This window comes from Podarcis vaucheri (genome assembly GCF_965113315.1).
Source record: "Podarcis vaucheri genome assembly, chromosome: 3".
NCBI lineage: Eukaryota > Metazoa > Chordata > Lepidosauria > Squamata > Lacertidae > Podarcis > Podarcis vaucheri.
In genome coordinates, this window is record NC_138761.1 from 85,341,000 (window position 1) to 85,361,183 (window position 20,184).

General features: G+C 41.1%; 1 protein-coding gene and 3 long non-coding RNA genes across 12 annotated transcripts in view; 1 reads left to right on the forward strand and 3 right to left on the reverse strand.

Annotated features, from left to right (window-relative positions):
• The window catches only part of LOC309529966, a 154,444-nt gene that overhangs the window by 50,134 nt on the left and 84,126 nt on the right, over positions 1-20,184 (reverse strand). The window lies entirely within an intron of this gene.
• HMGN3 (high mobility group nucleosomal binding domain 3) overlaps positions 1-20,184 on the forward strand; it is a 31,008-nt gene that overhangs the window by 2,549 nt on the left and 8,275 nt on the right. For 6 of the 7 annotated variants that reach the window (XR_014218509.1, XM_082218388.1, XM_082218383.1 and 3 more), the window contains exon 2: positions 16,830-16,880. Coding sequence is in view for 6 of the 7 variants with exons in the window: in XM_082218388.1 (XP_082074514.1) it covers positions 16,830-16,880 (51 nt within the window). In the remaining variant the exon portion in view is untranslated. Of the gene's footprint in view, positions 1-8,809; positions 8,984-16,829; positions 16,881-20,184 lie in introns of those variants that run through there. The other variant, XM_082218387.1, reaches the window with a different exon arrangement.
• Positions 7,347-8,800, reverse strand: LOC309529974. The gene is made up of 2 exons (XR_014218572.1): positions 8,715-8,800; positions 7,347-8,348 (listed from the first exon to the last, which is right to left on the reverse strand). It is a non-coding gene; the product is annotated as an uncharacterized lncRNA (long non-coding RNA).
• LOC309529946 overlaps positions 18,818-20,184 on the reverse strand; it is a 30,538-nt gene continuing 29,171 nt past the window's right edge. For all 3 annotated transcript variants that reach the window (XR_014218538.1, XR_014218539.1, XR_014218540.1), the window contains one exon: positions 18,818-19,399. This is a non-coding gene — a long non-coding RNA (uncharacterized lncRNA). The remainder of the gene's footprint in view (positions 19,400-20,184) is intronic.

Below are 20,184 nucleotides of genomic sequence, written 5' to 3' on the forward strand. Positions count from 1 at the left end.
TAGGCTTTCACATGTCTGCTGCTGTACTGAAAATACTGAATTAGCACTAAGTAAACCAGAGTTTTAGTATGGGATTCATAGCCCAATACTGCACTAGAACATTTGTTTCCCCCCAAACCCTTTCATATATAATGCTCAGAACAAATGTGCCATCACCAAGACTGGAAGAGGCCATCCTTTTTAAGGTTTAAAGGTAAAGGGACCTCTGACCATTAGGTCCAGTCGTGACCAACTCTGGGGTTGCGGCGCTCATCTCGCTTTATTGGCGTACAGCTTCCGGGTCATGTGGCCAGCATGACTCTGGCAAACCAGAGCAGCGCACGGAAACGCTGTTTACCTTCCCGCAGGAGCAGTACCTATTTATCTACTTGCACTTTGACGTGCTTTTGAACTGCTAGGTTGGCAGGAGCAGCAACTGAGCAACAGGAGCTCACCCCATCACAGGGATTTGAACCGCCGACCTTCTGATCAGCAAGTCCTAGGCTCTGTGGTTTAACCCACAACGCCACCCAGGTCCCTGCAGGTCTGGTTAGGTGACAGTAAATGCAAATGCAGCTTTAAGTCAGACAGTGACCTGGTTTGTACATAATACTAAGCTGTGTTTTGGACAGACAGTGAGCTAACTATGAGTTGTTCTAGAGAAAAACAAGCTATGGCTTGTTTCTCCAAAGTTTGCTCTGATTTCCACCAGCTCTTGCTTCATGCTCTTGTAGTTTAGTGATCATCTGGGGAAGGCTGGTCAAGCAAACCGTAGTTAAGGAAGGGTGCATGGTTAAAAGAAATGGATGTTTGTGTAAGCCCAGCAACAAACCATGGCTTCAGATCAGCATTATCAGCAAGCCACTGGTTTTAGATGCTCTATGGTTCTTTAAACTCAGCTCCACCCATTCTTCCAGCTTTTAATGATTTGTTGTTACACCATTTTCTTTTAAAAACATTAACCCCCTCAGTCATTGTAATGTTATCTTTAAATAAGAGGTTGGCAGAGGGAAGGTTTCACTAATAAAGCAAGCACATTGAATTGTTTTTAGGGTTTTCAACCTGAAAATATCAGCTCCTGATGTAATATTGGATCTTTATAGTGAACAGAGCAATCCCGTTTTGCATGTATGGGAACCAGTAGCTCTTCAGATGTTGTTGAACTGATCACTGGCCATGCTTGTTGGCACTGATCTGAGTTGGAATCTGCAGGTTTCCCCTATCTGCTGTACAGTGGTGCCTCGCAAGAGGAAAAGAATTCGCTCTGTGATTCTCTTGTCTAGCGGTTTTTTCGTCTTGCGAAGCAAGCTCATTGGCGGATTAGCGGCTTTTAGCGGCTTATCTGCCGATCGGATCAGCTGATAAGCGGCTTAGCTGCTTAGAAAAGGGGGGGGGGAACCAGCAGGAACTCGCAAGACATTGTCGTCTTGCGAAGCAAGCCCATAGGAAATTCGTTTTGCGAAGCACCTCTAAAACGGAAAACTCTTTCGTCTAGCGAGTTTTCCGTCTTGCGAGGCATTCGTCTTGTGGGGCACCACTGTACAACAGTTACATTGAGGGGGCAAGCCCTGATTCCCAACCACTCACCCACTAGTTTACTTTCTGTCTTTGTCCAGCCAACTCTCTGACCACACTCTCTTGGAGTTACATCCTGAAGCCAGTTGAAGCCAGATCAAATTATTATAGAATCATGTGAGTAAGCGGATCCCCATCTACCACTTAAAAACAAACAAACATGTTATTGTAAATATAGAAAAAGCATTCATGATGCTATACTCATTCATCGTTCTATAAATAACAAATAAAGAAGAGGTTATTCTAAACCAGAGGAAATAGTGAAAACAGATTTCAAACCTTCAGATTTTTCATTCCAGAAAGATTAAAAACCACACACGTTCTCTGTTGGGCAGCATCTAGGATGGAGGAGTTCCTGGTGGGGAAATAAAGAATTGGGTGTCACTAGAATTGCAACTTGCATGTGCATGTAAAATGCAACTTAGACTACATGCACACTGCAGTTTACTTTCCTCCTTGTGCCTTCTTACTACTAGTTTGGGAAGTAGCTTGCACATGGCTTTAGCCACAAACTATCTATCTTGGTGTTTGTACTGCCTTTTGATGGGTTCTCCCCCAAACCAGCTTTGATCTGAATAGAGAAAAAGAACAACCTAGCTGCATTATAAGCTGGTAGGTAATGTGTACACAGCCTTGTTTAGTGAACAGTATGCACACCCTCCAACGTTTCTCTGATGAAAATAGGAAAGTCCTATTCCATAATGATTTTACTGTTTATACCCCACACATCTTACTCTGGGCACTCTGGGCAGCTTCCAACATATATAAAAACACAACAGAACATTAAACATTTTAAAAAATGCCCTATACAGGATTGCCTTCAGACGGCTTAGGGGGTCGGATAATTCCATACACTCCAACATTTCTCCAACGAAACTAGGGACATCCTAAGGAAAAGTGGGACATTCCAGGGTCAAATCAGGAACTGGGATGGCTTCTCTATATCAGGGACATCCCTGAAAAATAGAGACACTTGGAGGGTCTGCAGTATGAAACCAGTGACTGAAAAAGGACTGTGGCCCTGCTTCTTTGTATTCGCAGCAGAGAAGCAGGGCACACATGTATGTAACATGCACAACTAGGCCGCAGTTGTAAAATACATTCCCAAGACAGTAAGTTCCATCTGCAACACCTTCTCTGAATAAGGAAATTTAGGCTGGAAGTATGTCAGGGATTACCGTCTAGCCCCACAATCCTAAGTGAAAATGCTTTGAAATAAAACCTATTGAATTTAACGAGAGATTTCAAAGTAAGGCCTATTGAAAGCAATAAAGCTTCTAAGTCATTATAATTAGGCATGGGAGTTCAGACCTGCTAACAATATGGTGAATTTCCCTTTTTTAACCAACATCTCCTGAAGTTTTATTGTTGCTTTTAATTACGTTTTATGGGTATTTATGGACTGTTTTTATTATATTTTGTATGTTGTAATCTGCCTAGAAATTCAGTATTAAAGTGCAGGCTGTAAATACCTAAATCAAACAAATAAGTATCAGCTTCTCGATGGGGCACACTCGGTTTTGAACTGAGCACCTGCTCTTCTACTTTGAAAGCAGACCTCTTCACTTTCGTTTATTTCATACAATTTATATACCCCTCGGTTGTAAAAAGAAACCTCAGAGAGGTTTACAAAAAGAATAAAACAATGAAATTATCAGTAAAAATAATTAAAAACAATTAGTTTAAGCATTCAAATGATAATTAAAATCTGCACAAGCTAACAACACATTAAAACACATAGAAACATTCTACATATCTGGGTAGGAATGTTTAACCAAAAATGTTTTTAACAGCCACTCAAAAAGAGTACAGTGGTATCTCGAGTTAAGTACTTAATTCGTTCCGGAGGTCCGTTCTTAACCTGAAACTGTTCTTAACCTGAAGCACCACTTTAGCTAATGGGGCCTCCTGCTGCTGCTGCGCCGCCAGAGCACGATTTCTGTTCTTATCCTGAAGCAAAGTTCTTAACCCGAGGTAATATTTCTGGGTTAGCGGAATCTGTAACCTGAAGCGTATGTAACCTGAAGCGTATGTAACCTGAGGTACCACTGTACAGTGAATGCGCCTGCCTGATGTCAATAGGCAGAGAGTTCCAAAGTTTGAGTGTTTCCGCACTGAAAGTTTGAATTCTTACAAATGCAGAGCAAGTATTATGAGGCACCTATAACAGCACCAGCTCTGCAGATTGAAGCGGTTGTGTGGGCATTCTGTCTTCGCCTCCACTGAGGTACTTTATTGGTGATATTGCTGTTGACAAACAGTAAATTACCTGATAGCTGAGCTTGTTAGGGCTAGATCAAAAAAGAGCACTTATGTAAAACAAATTGATCAGATGGGGAGCCGGAGATTAATATAAGTCGAAGTGGAATGTCACTAAAGCTGCGTGACTTCTGAAGCCCAACTCCCTGCTGCTTTACAAAATAAATAAATAAAATGTATTAAAAATATTCACGACCTGGCATTCCGCTATACACCTCAAGATGTTCTGTACTCTGCCACATTGGAAATCACCTTTCCAGAGTCAGCTCCTAAGTGTGCTGCTTGTTTTGTAATCCAGTTAAGCAGTGCTATCATAACTTACACCTCTGCCATTGAATATCCAGCGGTTTTGCATCCACCTACCCCTGGGCAGTCCTTAAAGACCTACCAAAAATGGTGGGACGTTTGCTTTTTAAAAAGAAAAAAAAAGACCACAATTCTAATGGTAGTGTTTAAACTTTATAGACGTGGAAGCAAAAGTAAAAGATAAAGCAGCGTGTGCCTACTCAGGAGCTTCAGATATGCTTTCACAAAAACTCGTTTGCCGTACTGTGTTCAGTTGTAACCTCTGGTATGTCGCCTCATGTTCTGTGCTACTCTCTGCAAGGAAACCAGTGTGTAGGTAGCCTTGGCCCAGGAAGCGAAAGCATACTACCTTCATATCCTGCTCTATACTAAATCTGCTGGTTTGTAATGACAGGTACCTGTCAAGGCTGTGCAGGCCAATAAATCAATACAGAAATCTTCAGCTTTTTGCCAGGTACAGCAAACAATAATGTTCGCTAGATAGCAGTTCCCAATTTAAAATAAGCAAGTGTCCATAATCCATATATACACACAGGTTTTTTTTTAAAAAAAGAAAGGATGAATCAGAGAAGAGATTGCAAATAGGTTTTCAGCAGATCAGTAAGAATGTTAGACTCAAATGGATCAATTTCGTTGATAAGCTCTGTATTCCCAGAACAGTTTGTACAAATGTAAAAGAAGACTGTTGGTAGTTGAAATATCCTATGATTTACATTCTTCTTCTTGGACCACAATTTAGTTACCCAGGACTGAATTGCATGGGGTTGGATCCAGGCTAAAGTTATTTGAACCTGGTTCTTGTTAAAATCAATGGGATTTGAGTTAAATTCTGACTAGTGACTGAGTAAATTCAGTGGAACCCAAGCTTAACTAACTTTGTCTGAACCCATTGATTACAGTGAAACTTTTGAAGCATGTTCTGAGGATCTAGGTTGTGAGGCTGAGATCTGAAGCTGCACTTTATTTGAAAATCAACAGTATGTAATTGCTCTGTTCATTAAAATGGTGCCTCTTTATTAATCAGGGCAGCAGAAGTTTTTAATGCAAGTGTTGGTAAAAACTGTATTAGCAAGCACCATCTTAAAAGAGGCATTCTCTCTTTTCACGCATACAAGAGGAATGCCTTCTTTTAAATGATACCAGCTATTGCATGTGTGTGCATTATCTAAAAACAAAGAAAATGTGCCTCTGCCTTGTTTCAGAAATACAGTGGTACCTCGGGTTAAGTACTTAATTCCTTCGGGAGGTCCGTTCTTAACCTGAAACTGTTCTTAACCTGAAGCACCACTTTTGCTAATGGGGCCTCCCGCTGCCGCCGCGCCACCGGAGCACGATTTCTGTTCTCATCCTGAAGCAAAGTTCTTAACCCGAGGTACTATTTCTGGGTTAGTAGAGTCTGTAATCTGAAGCGTATGTAACCCAAGGTACCACTGTACTTAAAAAAGAGCGCACACACCCTCACACACAATTGATTGCAGGACACAGAAGAAACCCCTATGCCTCCTCTGCACTGTACCTGATCCCTTCCTGATCCGTCTTTGCCCTTGGAATCTAGCCTGGTAAATTCAAGAGATCCAGTAATGGACACAGGACCAACACTTTTGAAGCTCAGAATCATAGAATAGCAAAGTTGGAAGGGACCGTGGGGGTCATCTAGTCCAACCCCCTGCCAGGCAGGAATCTTTGCCCATAGGGGGGCTCAAACTCACGACTCTCAAGCTCTACCAACCAAGCCAACTCTGAGAGCCAACATAGTGTAGTGTTGAACTAGGACCTGGGAGAACAAGTTTCAAATCCCCCACATGGTCATGAAGTTCATTGGGCCAGTCACTCACTCTCAGCCTGCAGGGGGTTGGTATAGATGACCCCAAGACCCTTTCCAGAGAAATAAACAACTACTTGACTTTTAGAAAACATCTGAAGGCAGCACTATTTAGGGAAGTTTTTAATGTTTGGTGTATTTATCATGGTTTTAATATTCTATTGGGAGCAGCCTGAAATGGCTGGGAAATAAATAATAAATTAGTAGTAGTAGTATTCCAATCTACAATTCTATGATTCTATCTCACAGGGTTGCTGCTGTATGCTGCCTTAAGCTCCTTGGGGGGAAATGTGGGCTATGAAAATAATAAATAAAATATAACATAATATAAATAAATTTGAAGCAGGTATAACTTGTGTACAACAACCAGCAGTACACCACTCAATACCCAGCCTTCAAGGTCTATTTACAGCAGGGAAAGAGAACCTGTGTAGCCCTCCAGATATTGTTGGACTCCCAATTCCCATCAACACCAACCAGCATGGAAGTTGTAGCATAACCATAGATTCCCAAACTCAGACTTACAGACACAAAAAGGCCTCAAATGCTTGTCCTGAGTTTCTAGACAGTGATCAAAGTGTTTGCTCTTTATCAAAATATATGCATTTGGTTTGCTGCATCTTCTGTTAGACAAATAATATATTTAAATTAGAGCTGCAACCCAGTTAAATATTTTTAATCATAAGTTGTATCTGTTTAATTGATTAATACCTCTACCAGTTAAATGTGCATATAGGTAAAAACATTAAGTTAGATGGGAGCAAAGGGCTTCTCTACACATGGCTTTTTCATGTTTAGTGCAAGATCCTTTTGCGAGAAAAAGACTACTAAAAACCAGAGGTGTGTTGACATTTCACAATGTGCTTGTACAACAATTCACAAAACAACACCTCTGTCTGCTCGCCTCTACCTGAATCCAACCTAGTACAGTGGTACCTCGGGTTACATACGCTTCAGATTACAGACTCCACTAACCCAGAAATAGTACCTCGGGTTAAGAACTTTGCTTCAGGATGAGAACAGAAATCGTGCTCCGGCGGCAGCGGGAGGCCCCATTAGCTAAAGTGGTGCTTCAGGTTAAGAACAGTTTCAGGTTAAGAACGGACCTCCAGAACGAATTAAGTAAGTTCTTAACCTGAGGTACCACTGTACACTGATACAGTTGCAGTACACTTTTATATTTCACAAATAAACAAATATTAACAAATAAACAAATTAATTGAAACAAAACTAAATCCCCCTCGCTCCCCTCAGTAGGTTTTTGTTGTTGTTGTTCTCTCTTCTTTTGATGAATAATTCATGGAGTAATTTTGAATAGATAATTTTGGCTGTCGAAATACAGCAAAGATTTAAAGGGTTGTGTTTTTTTTTTGTGTGTGTTTTTTAAACACAGTTTAAAACTGTGTTTTACAGTTTTTTAAAACTGTGTATGGCTACAATCCATATCCTACTGAAGAGCAAGCTCCATTGAGGTTAATGGGACTGTCTTCTAACTAATAAACTAATAACTAGGATCCGCCTGTATATCAGGATTGGGAAGATGCTTGAAATTCATAGGGTTGCATCCAAACAAATCCTTTGTGTGCACAGAGTGAATTCTGCAAATGGAATTTCCATTTACTTTCTTTCCCCCGGTGTGCTCCCAAATCTGCCTAGGGTTCCCCCCCAACTCTCTAGAGTAGATTTTGGGGTGGGGAAAGAGATGGAGGGGTAGTTCAGTTTTGCTCACAGAAGTGATTTGGTGCAAGCAGCGATTTATCTCAATAAAATCCATAGTGTCAGGTTTTTAGCTTGGTGTTGATGTGCCTGGAGGTTTTTGTTTTTTAGCCCGGTGTGTATGAACCCGCATGTGTTTTGATGTCTTCAAGTCATGTGGCTATGTCACCATGATCCAAAAATTTCCTGCAGCTGTTGGAGCTCTGTCTCAAACGTGGAGTTTCCACATCCAGAAATGTTGCCCAGTTTATTTCAGCGAAGGCTGTCAATTGCATATACATTCCTTTGTGTGACACACACACAGATAGATAGATTGTATTGACGCAAACAAGAAATTTGGCTCACGTTGCCCACTGTTTTTCTGTTCTTGGACTCTTCAAGGCCAAGGCCTCACTTTATTGAACTCTGTGGGCCTTGCTTCTGAGTCAGTTTGCGTAAGATGGGACTGGCAGTGTATTAAGCATTAGTTCCTAGTTCATTCTCATTTCAGGAAAGTGTCACTTCATGATGTTGACATTACCCTCTTAAGGATTAGAAAATTATCATTCTGCTTCCAGTGCATATTTTTAGAATTTAAATCTTCTCTGTGAAGGAGTGAAACTGTTTCAGCCATTTTGTGTGCTTTGTTCTTGATTGTAAAATGGTTTCTTTTAGTTAGTTTGCTCCTTGCAGGAGGGTCAAATTTTCAGCCCTAGAATAGGAAAATTAAGAGTGAAATGAAACAGTAAAATAAAAAGAGGGGGCCAGGAAAGAAAGCAAAGAAATGGTGGGAGCGAAAAACCCACAGAGAACTTGGCTGCCCTTCTGATTGGCCAAGACATTGGAATAGGGAGCGGAAATAATGTATATAAGTAAGGCTGATAAGTACCGTTTGACCTTTGTTTGAAGAAACGAGAAAGCTACAATCAGAGAAAAGAAGCCAGGATGGAGAGGAGGGATGCAGTAAACCTAGAATCCAGAAGCTGAACTGAGAGAACTAATGACTTGAATAAGGAAACAATATAAACTAGGTTTATCTGGATGTGTTTTCCTCTTTTATATTTCAGGAGTGGCTCACCTAGTGGGCAGAGCTGCAGCAGTCGCCTCCCGGCATTGGTGTCAGGTTTGGGGCCCTGCTCAACTTGGCAAGCCACTCCTGGTCTTTTTTTTTAATTTGCTCTTTTGGTTAACAGTTCAAACTGTTACCATAAACCGGCTCACTTTATGTGTGGCCTTATTATTCACCCCATGCCTCCTGGCCAGGCCATGCTACCCAGAGAAATGGCTAGGCCACTAAAAAATGGTAGAGGTGAACATCCTGTTATGTGGAAGCAACCAGGGAATAAGGTATCTTCTTAGCGGTAGTGTTCAGGACCAAGGAAGAAAGGGCTGGATTAGCGGGTTTTCTCACTTACCTGCTTCTTACGGTGCGGTCCATGGCTTCATACTCATATTTTCTTCTCTTAAATTTTATTACATATTTAATGGAAGCGTCTATATAGCTGCACATTTTATTACAGTATGCGCATTTAGTATGAAGATGCAGGTTGCAACTCAAAACTCTCAAACTACACTAGTACCTCGGTTTAAGAACAGCCCTTTTACGAACTATTCGGTTTACAAACTCCGCAAAACTGGAAGTAGTGTCCCGGTTTGTGAACTTTAGCTTGGTCTAAGAACGAAACCCGAACGGTGGAAGGGCACCAGTGGTGGGAGGCCTCATTAGGTTTTGGTTTAGGAACGGATTTCCAGAATGGATTAAGTTCATAAACCGAGGTTCCACTATACTAGAATAGGGTACAAATACAAAAGGTGGTAGTCTAGAGAGGTGCTTTGGCCTACATATGCTCTAAAGGACTTTGAGAAGAAATTAAGTGCCAATCATTCATGCCAGAGAAGAAGCGCTTATCTGGGAAACATTTGTACTGACTAAGGGTGGAATCCTTGTGTTGGGTGGGCTTTCCAGCATGGCCACATCTTCTGCTCATAGTGTCCTCAGCCGAAGGGGCAGGGCACTGATCTGATCAGGTCTGATGCTGTCACATGATGGCAGTGAGACCAGCTTGGCAGCCAGCAGATCCACAGCTGGTTCAGCCCCACCCTGAGAATGCCCCTTTTTTTTACGCATCCCATTGGCTCTCACCAATGGATCTCCTGCCCACCTGCACCTTCGGCAGGTGGAAGTGGGAGATTGGCAGCGATGGAGTGACATGGGAGCCACGTTCAGCCAGGGGAGGACATGGCCACAACTAGCTTTTTAGCTAAATCAAGATCTGGGTGTTTCAAAACAGACCAATGATATGGGGGAGAAAACTTTCCATTCCAGTCCCTTATTTTTCCACCGAAAGAAATCCATTTCAAGAAGATTATTTGTTCCATCAACAGTTAGTAGCAATGGCAATATTGTGTAAGCTCTAAAAATGTAACTGATGATTTTCTGGATATTTTTCTTAGGTAGTGTGTTAGAGAGCACATAACATGCTTTATTGATTTTTAGATAGAGGTACAAACAAGTGCATATACAAAACCAAACTCAAATTCATAGTGCAAATTTGCCTAATTGGCTGTGCAGGTCAGATTAGCACCAAACCTAAAATTGCTAAAATTGCTAAAATGGAATGGAAGCATATCCTGTTGTTTACATATTACACTTAAGCTACATTTAAGTGTGCATTCTTTATTCTTGAATCAAATACTACTTACTGTTTATATACCTGCTGCTTGGAGAGTTATTTTTTTTAATACTTCCCCAAAATAAATCAAACATGTTAAAGCAGATCACACTGTAAATATTTAGGGTGCATCAGAAAAAAAACATCCAGTTCAAATCACAGGATATGGTAAAGGCTGCTGTTTAAATTTTAAATGTGAAAATTTTATTGAGCCCATGCAAGCATGTAGTTTTTATACATCGAAAAAGAGGGCTTGTATTAATGCTTATTAGCATTAATGAAAGATGAAAGATGCATTCCATACCTATATACAATATACATACATTGAATATTTCAGAATCTATGGAATGCTAGTAGTTTTTCTATTTTAATACTTTTTAAAACCTTCCTGATGTTTAAAAATCACACAGTAGCATTGTTATTTGTAATTTTCATGGGTTGTTTTAGGAAGAATGTCCATAGTAAGTAAAAAGCTGGTTGAGTTTGCCTAGGCTTTCTGTGATTGCAGAATTTTTATGTTCCATGGAGAGCAATAGTCAGTATATCAACAAACCAAACTAGTGAGATTCCCATTGGTTTTTTGAAATACAGAGTATTGTGGTAGTGCTTTTGATCTATCATCCCACTCTGAAAACTGAATGTGTGGTTTGAGAAAACTCCTGGTTTCTTTAAAAAAAAATGCTTTATTTGCCATGCCCAGAGGTGCTAGTCAAAATTCTGGGGCGAACATTTAAACAATCTCCATCCCATAATATACATATATTAAATACATATGTAATTCTGATGCCTACTTTAGAAGGTTAGAATAAATTTATGGACTTGTTAAAGGTATTTCATAGGCTAGATAGAAGCCCTATTCACATGTTACTCTGTCATTAGGAGAAATCTTCACTACCTGTGTTAGACTGTCTGTCTGTCTGTTTTTGTGAAGTGTAGTGCTTAGGAAATAATTCCCTAGAAATGCAGACCAATGTAGGTGCAGGATTTTTAATTGCGCACAACAGCTCAGAAATCTTTATGAAAACGTTCAATTTTTCATGTTTCAGATGGTGGGGAAATCTGTTTGCTAATACTCTACTACTGTATAAATAACTTTTGAAAAAGCAGATACAAGTAATCACAGCTTCAACAAAACGAGGACAACATACTGTACCGAGTTTACAAAATATATTTGGTCAGAATATACATTAAGGCTGCCATTTTGATCCCGCTTCTCTAGGAGTGAGCGCCAGGGAACTTACTTCTGAGTAGGCATGCCTTGGATAGCATTATAAGAGGCAATTTCATTTTGTAGTTAAAAGGGAACAAAAGGAGGAAAGGAAAACTAGACACATGCTTAGAACTGTAGGAGCCAGAAGTCCAAAATATTCTTTCAGTTCTGTTGTGTCTTTCTCTGTGTTGGAGAGGATGAGAGCAGCCATGCCAATTGTATTTTAAAAATCATTTTTCCACACCTACAATTGCTGAGCTATTGGCCTGGTTTGGGAATATTTTTCCCCTTCAGTCAGCAGTAATGGTAATTGAAGCAGTTAATAAGGCAAGGCTTATCAATACATTTTGTCTCGTCACTGGCTCATAGCAACACTGCATTTAAATTCAGGAGATTCTGCAAAAGAATAATTTACAATTAGATAAGAGTGTCTTAGAGAATCCAATTTCACCCTTCACCTCCTTCCACTCATGCCCCTCAACTTTTGGCATTTACACCAAATGTTTGCCACAATACAATATTCACCACAGCTTATGATGAAGCTTTTATTATTACTAAGGCTTTTTATTAACATGCATTTTGGAGCACAAATCTCCTAACTTGCACTCTCTCTCTCTCTATTACTAAGTTATTAACCTTGAAGAAATTGGGCATTACCGTAATTCTATACAAGGGGCTTTTGCACATTTTGTTTCTTTTGCGGTTTCCATCAAGAGTAATATATTAATACAGTAGATCTTTAAACAGTTTAAACTGTTACAGTCTATACAGTGGTGCCTCGCAAGACGAAATTAATTCGTTCCGCAAGTCTCTTCGTCTTGCGGTTTTTTCGTCTTGCGATGCACGGTTTCCCATAGGAATGCATTGAAAATCAATTAATGCGTTCCTAGGGAAACCGCCTTCAGACCAGGTCCGGGGACAGTCTGTCCCCGGACCTCTTCTGAAGGCTGGGGGGGGGGGACAAGGGCTTTTCTTTCCACCCCCAGCATTTAAAAAAACCCCGGGACAGCGGAGGACTTCTCCGCTGTCCAGGCGATCTTAAAATGCTGGCGGGCGGCATTTTAAAATCGCCCCGGACAGCGGAGGACTTCTCCGCTGTCCGGGGCGATTTAAAAGCCCCTGGGAAGGCAGGCAGGGGGGACAAAGACTTTTGCCCCCCGCCAGCCTTCAGAAGAGGTCCTGGACCTCTTCTGAAGGCGGGCGGGGGGCCAAAGTCTTTGCTCCCCCCCGCTTCCCCCGACGTCTTTTGCAGCAAGGGGCTGCAGGGAGATCGCTATCTCCCCCCAGCCCCTTGCTTCAGAAGAGGTCCGGGGGAAGCGGGAAGCAAAGCGCTTCGCTTCCCCGCTTCCCCCGGACGTCTTTTGCAGCAAGGGGCTGCAGGGAGATTGCTATCTCCCCGCAGCCCCTTGCTTCAAAAGAGAAGACCCGCTGTCCCCGGGGCAAGCTTCGTTTTGCGAAGCAAGCCCATAGGGAAATTCGTCTTGCGAGGCAACTCGAAAACGAAAAAACCTTTCGTTTTGCGAGTTTTTCGTCTCGCGAGGCGTTCGTCTTGCGGGGTACCACTGTATATCATTACAGTCTATATAGCAGAACTTTTTTTTTAAGGAAATCTTTTTCTTACCCTTCCGGTCACAAGACTGCAGCCTAAATTTTCGTTCCTTTGCATACTTACTTGGAAGTATTTTGCGTAAAGTTTAGAGTTGTTTGTATGATGACATCTGTAGAATAATGTATTATTAACATTGGCTCAAGAGAGCCAGTGTGGTATAGTGTTGGGATGTGAAATTAAGATGTGAAACTTCTCAAACAGTGCTCTTGGCCCCTTCATAGGATTCTTGTGTGGATGAACTATATGCTACCTTAAGTTCCTTTGTGGAAGTCTGAGATTTAGACTACTGGCTGATTTGGAACGTCAAGGAATCAGTGTGATTGCTTGTAAAATAAAGATGGCAGAAGCTGTGAACAGCTAAGTTCACCTCCCGCCCTAGTCAGTGCAAACATAGCAGTAACTGATCACATCTGCCCTATTTACTGGTGTGGCTGATCGGAGACCATTTTTGAGGGAAAGCACACAGGATACTTACCATGGGACAGGATAATATCCCCGGCACTTTTTCTAAACAGTTGAATAATAATATGATGTTGGTGCCTGTGAATTAATTTCAGTTTTGTTTTCCCTGCCTGCTGAGCAGCTGACATCTAATAATCTAAAATAATTCCAGATCTGGGACTCAGTAGAGTTCCTTCTTCTCTCTCTCTCTCTCTCTCTCTCTCTCTCTTGTTAAGGTTTTGCCTCTGAAATTTCATTTTATCCATCGAAACCTTTAAACAAACCAGAACACACTGGTAAATTCTAAAAATGTAGGCTTTGATTATCTTTTTTATTTTATTATTTATTTGTGTTGCATTCTTTTCAATATATCTACCCCAGTGGCAGCTTACAAACATTGTAAAAGACTGTACCCAGTAAAATCACAGGTATTTTTAAAATTATTTTTAAAAGCCATGATTTGGAAAACAAAATACACAGGCCTATATTTTTCTGAAACATGCAATTCCAGATCACTGGGCAAGTCTGCCTTGTAGCATGTGTCATCTCCGCGAAGTTCATATCCCCCCTTTTGTTCTCTTTCCTTGTTAAAATGAATTTTTAAAAAAATCACTGGGACATCCACCAGAATCGAAATATATGCTGGTTTAAGAATTTTACCGCTTGTAAACTATACTTGTAACTGCCATGGCATGCTCAGTTCTTGTTAGATGATAAACAAACCTTGGTGTTTGGGGTTCAGTTAAACAAAATAAGCTTCTGCAGTAGGCTCATGATAAAATACTGAAAAGTGGGCAAGGTTGAAAACTGTTGCTTTGGCTAGAGAAACCAAGGAAACCTGTTTATGTTATGCATGCTAAGCTGGAATAAGCCCCACTAAACTCCATGGCATTTTACTTCTGCGCAAGAAGTGTGCAAAGACCAGGCAACGTCAGTCTCATTTCATGGCTTCACTAATAAGAGACGTTGTTTGCTTTCATTTTTGCAGGCTCGCTCAGGTTGAGTAATCAAGCAGTGAGAAATCAACTGTTGTACATGCATGTGTCTGAGCTGCCTATTGCTCCCTCAGCTCCTTTCTCAAAATGATTCTATTGATTACTTGTTTTCATTACTTCTCTCTTCACTTCTCTTCTACAGTGACTTGTAAAATAAACTGGAATACTGTACATGCGTAATTGAATGGTTGTTCTACTTGAAGCTGCCGCTGAGTCTTCTTCTGAAGCCATTTTAATTTTAATTTACATTATATTTTCCCTGATGGCCCAAAACATTTCAGGGTCTGGAGCATATCAGTTTTAAAGAGTGATGTGCTCACTTTCTAGGATTGCGGCTTGCAACAGAAACCTAATTCAATTTTCTTTGCTGAGGCATTCAGGTCTCCCTTTAGCAGAAAACTGTAAATGAGATGTTAGTCACTGAGACTGCAGTGCAAGGGAATAAGCCTCGTTGAATTAAGTGGGACTTGCTTCTGAATAGACATGTATATGAGTCTCCTGTTATTTACTCAGTCGCCACTCCCACTAAGCTTAGTCCTGAGTATTGAATTGCAGTGGTGCTCGGTAATGCATCAATACATCATCCAAAATCGGCTTGAAGTCCACATCGTGATAGGGTTTCATAATATTTGACATGGCAATAGATCGTAATTCACAATGTGTTTGTGTGCTATGTAAAAAAAACGTGATGTGGGAAAATCCGTGAAGCCGGTTATTCCTTCTCTCATGCTTCCTGCTGCCCTGTTGCTCTGTATTATAAAACAACAGTTATAAAAATATGTTTACGTAAAAATGTATCAGTTTTAGACCCCCGAAGTGGTAGCTGTTGCCAGGACATTACAGTTGTACCTCGGCTCCCGAACACCTTGGGAGTCGAACGTTCCGGCTCCTGAACAATTGAAAACTGGAAGTGACTGTTCCGCTTTTCAAATGTTCTTTTGGAAGCCAAACATCTGACGGGGCTTCCACGGCTTCCGATTGGCTGCAGGAGCTTCCTGCATCCAATCAGAAGCCGTGCTTTGGAAGTCAAGCGGCTTGACTTCCGAGGTACAACTGTACTCCGTTCGCCTCTACATAGTTACATCCTTATTTCAGACATTGTGATATGTTGGTGATATATTTAGGTGGTGATATATCGTGATATTGAAAACTGGGCATCACTCAGTCCTAGATTGTATCCTTTGTCAGTTTGCCAGTGGCATTATTTGTGTCCTGGGGAAAATGGGGCGACCTCATGACTGCCTACATGAGAGGCAGGATGAATTTGAAAATCAATTCCCGTGCCTTATTTTGGTCCATTCGTCATTTCTGCCTCATGGATCTCTTAATATTGGAGGAGCCCATGCCTGTGGGAAGCGAAGCATTTGGTGTTCCAAGAGATTTCTACATCCTTGTTAGGTTAAGCCTCAAGGTTCCACTCCATTCCCTTATCTTATCAATCTCCAGCTGTTGCATCCCTCTATGAACGCACCTTGTTAATCAGCTGGAAACTCAGCTGAGGCATATGAGCGCCATCTTTTTTAGGCTGTAAGGCAGCCAGTGTCGTATCCTTGGGGAAAGCCTGATTCTTGCCACAATGAAAAATGTACATAGACAAGATTTCAGCACTGGGGTTGTAGCCTGGGAATTCTGAAGTGCCTTCGGGATGTGTCTGAATGCCGTCTTGTAAATCTGCCATTTTGTTTAAAGCGATGTTCTGTTACTGTCATGTGTAGAAGCAAGGGAAATACATATTTAGCCTGTGCTTTTCTTGTCTCGGTGTTTGTCTGTTATTGAGGGAAGTTTAAATACATTTTGCAATTGCACTCCATTACCCTGACCCCTTAGAGCCTAGGCAACGCAATTGCTGTGCTACCATTTGACAGGTATTTTGACTGACTCTTGTTTGTTATTAAAACTAAATAGTGAATTTTGAAAGCATTTCAGGCAGTTTATTTCATGTGTAATTTAAAGCTACCTTTAATGGGAAATGTAAAGCCAGCTTCAGAGATGTTTTTAAAACTGGCAAGGTCAGATGCTCTATCCCTGATTAAAATGTGTGTATTAGAGACAGGGCAACCTACTGCTATCATGTTTCACCATGAAGTCAAGGTTGCGCTCGTCACTGCTGCTCTGAAACATGTGAAGCACTTAAAAGAAGAGTAGTATTTTGGAGGGATAGAATAATGTGTAATGCTTGGCTTTTGCTCTTATTTCTACCCTGCTTGTCTGATTTAAGGAAGTAGAATGTAATGTAACTAACTAAATTCTATCATTTCCTTCCTAGTCTCCAGAGGGTGCTGAAGGCAAGGATGCCGCGAAACTAACAAAACAAGAGGCAAGTGTGACTCCTTCCTTTGTTTCTCAACCATTCTTTATATATTGGTGGCTTTATAAGACAAAACACTAGCGAGACAGTAGAGTTAGCTCACATGTGGCCAAAGTGCAACTTATCTGCTAGTACATGCAACTATCTGTGAGGGGTGAGTCAGGCCTGAAATAGTTTGTGTGCTGTGTCATTCATATTCAAAGTTAACAGTACAACGACTAACTCATATTCTGGGTCAATGAACAAAACACACACACCTGTGACCCGATAATTTACACAAGTTAAAACAAATTTGCTTGCTGGGTGCAATTTTCTGCTGGATTTAAGAGAGCGACAGGAAACTGCAGACCTTCAAAACGTCATCTCCTGTTCTTCTGCATAGATTCCTCGATTCTGAAATACTATACTACAAGCACTGGCTGAATATATTTTCACTATGTCAGGTTCCTATTGGAAGACCGGACAAATGCTAGAACATTAGCAGTGGCCAAGTTTTTATCTGTGGTTGCTAGAACCAATGATCCCTATATTCTGAACGAAATGCTTGTTTAACCTGGAGGTAGGCTGTATGAATTGTGTATTGCTTTGTAACGATTGGTTGGGTCTCTGGACCGTAATAAAGGTTGATGATAATGATGAATATATGTTCAGCAATAAGAGCCATAAGAAAATAGAGAAATTAAACACTAAGATTTTGTGTGTGTGTGTGTGTGTGTGTGTGTGTGTATTGCTTGCTTTCAGATGGCAGCTGGCTGGTCTAGCTCCATCAGAGAGCACTCCCTTTGCATGCATGTTCAATCACTGGCATCTTCAGGTATCCCTGGTCTGAAACTCTTCAGAGCCTGTGACAGCCAGTGAAAATCTTGATATGGCAAAATCTGTTTTCTGGCCACATCAGAAAAGCTATTACAGAAAGTTCATTTACACAGAAGATATCGAAAAAGCCATGGTTTTATCCTGTCTGTCATGACTTTATTATTAATATATAACGAGGAAGAAGAAGGACCCAGATACAACAGCAGATTATGGAAGTTTGTGGGACTCTTAATAGCTAAAAGAGACTTGATGTGGAAGATCAGTGACCAGCATCTTGGAAATTCTGTGTGCCACTGGGGTGTGGGTTTGTTTAGAGAAACCTGGTCCTGTTATTCCTTGTAGGGTACTTGCAGCCATGATAATAGACTGAACCAAGCTCTAATTATTTATTATTACACCAATTTTCTCACTAGCATGGCACAAATTGTGGCTGCATGGAATATACAACCTCAGCTGAGAGTCGTACTGTTTATTATGGATTATATATCATTGAAACGTCTGAATGCCTTGGGAAGGCTTGGCTTTAAAAGCAGCTTATAAATGATGATGATGATGATATCACTAGGCAGTATCATGTGCTCTGTTTAAATTCTGTAAGTTACCACTTCTGTCTCCTAAATCTGAGAATATGTACAAAGGCACTGTTGAGTTGGAAGACTTAACTCTGAGGGCATGTCTGCTCTACAAGTGAACTCACTTCCGTCTGGCACTGCTTTTGTTCACTTCACTGGTCTGCTGCTGAGGCAGCCTGGATGCCCTGGTCTGCTCCTTACGACTGGGATAGTCTCCAGCTTTGGGATCTCTTTGGGGGGCAGCTTGAAGCAGCTTCTGCTGCCAGTCACAATCTTAAGGTTGTTTTTTGACAGCAGTCGCCTTATTTTGCATTTCTCTTACTCTTTAAAAACATTTTCTTCCTGGGAAGCACAGCTGATAGACTTGCACAAATCAGACAGGTAGGTAGAAAACAGCAGCATGGTGAGAGTTTATCATTGTTCCTGTTTCTATAAGCCTGGAACTTACGCAGCGGCTACGTTCTGGGGATTGCATCTAAAGTCAAAATAATGCATAGTTAAAACACATTGGGTGCAAGTGAGATTGCCAAAGACTTTTTTCCCAGATGCCCATCCCCGTTTTTATTTTTTTGCCAAGCACATAAAGCTGAATGCACGCAAGTTAAACACACATAAATTTCAGGCACACTGTATACAGTTCCATGCAGACTGTATTTATCAGGTAGGGGCCATAGTTCAGTGGCAGAGCATCTGCTTTGCATCCAGAAGGTTCCAGGTTCGATCCTCAGCATCTCCACTTGGGGATGGGAATGTCCCCTCTGAAATCCTGGAGAGTTGCTGCCAGTCAGTGAGGACAGTACGGAATAGATAGACCAATAGTTTGACAGCTTCCTACACACAACTTTTTGCAGAACTGTGCAACCTTAACGCCTATACATGGGTCCATTTAGTGCCAGTGTAGATGATAGCAGGTGGGTGCAGGATATGTTTGTATAAGAGATGACACAGTGTGACCTAAGTAGCCAACAAACCTCCCCAACTTTTAGCACTTACACTCATTTAAAAGCAATCAATGCATTTAGCTAGTCTCCAAACTGCAAGCGTTTTCGCTAACATTTGATTTACTTACGCACAGTAAGGGAATGCTTTTCCTGATCGGATCAATGTATGAATGTCCTTATTTTCAAAGAAGTTGCCAATCTGAAAGAACAAATTTTATTTACAAAACCAAGTGCCTGGGATAATTAACAATGAATTGCTTCTCTTCTGAAGCACTTTTAATGTTCTCTAGAGGGCATATTTGAACTTAAAAAACCTGAATGTTAATTGTGGAAATGAGAAATGTAAAAATTTGTGAAGCATGTGAGGGTAATTGGCTGGAGGCAAAGTTGTGTTGTGTAGTTGTTGTTGTTTTTTTAAGATGACTGTGTGGAAGAAAATACTTTTTTTCGAAACAAGAGTAAAAGGCTAACCATAGCTGCTGAATGAAATGGTCATTTTTTGGAAAAATGGAAAGTTACTTCAGCCTGACACTGGTGTGATAAAGTAGAATAATTCTCTTCGTTACTCTGACCTGGAGCTCAGTGCGCTGTGCAGGCTTATTTACGTCATGTGAAGAAATTTGGTTCTGGAGCTGAAAATTTATGGTCTGTGTGTGCTAAAAGGTGCCCTTCCGCAAGGCGAAGAAGGCCTCTTCAGTTTGCAGCAGCAGCTTTCCTGACTTAGTGCATGATACTTGTGCGAGGAAAGCAAACTTTCTCAACCTCTTGAACGATATTCCTCTAGCTCTTGCACAGTAGTTCACAAACATCAGACTTGGCCAGAATTTCTTCTGCACATGCTCCTCCAGGTGCAACTCCATGTGTGCAACCACGTATGAGACTACTAGATTGAGATGCATGCATTTAGGAAAGAAAATGTGTTTTTCACACCAGTCCTGTGCTCATATCACATCATTGCTGCTTTGCCAGTGAAATGTCTAGTGC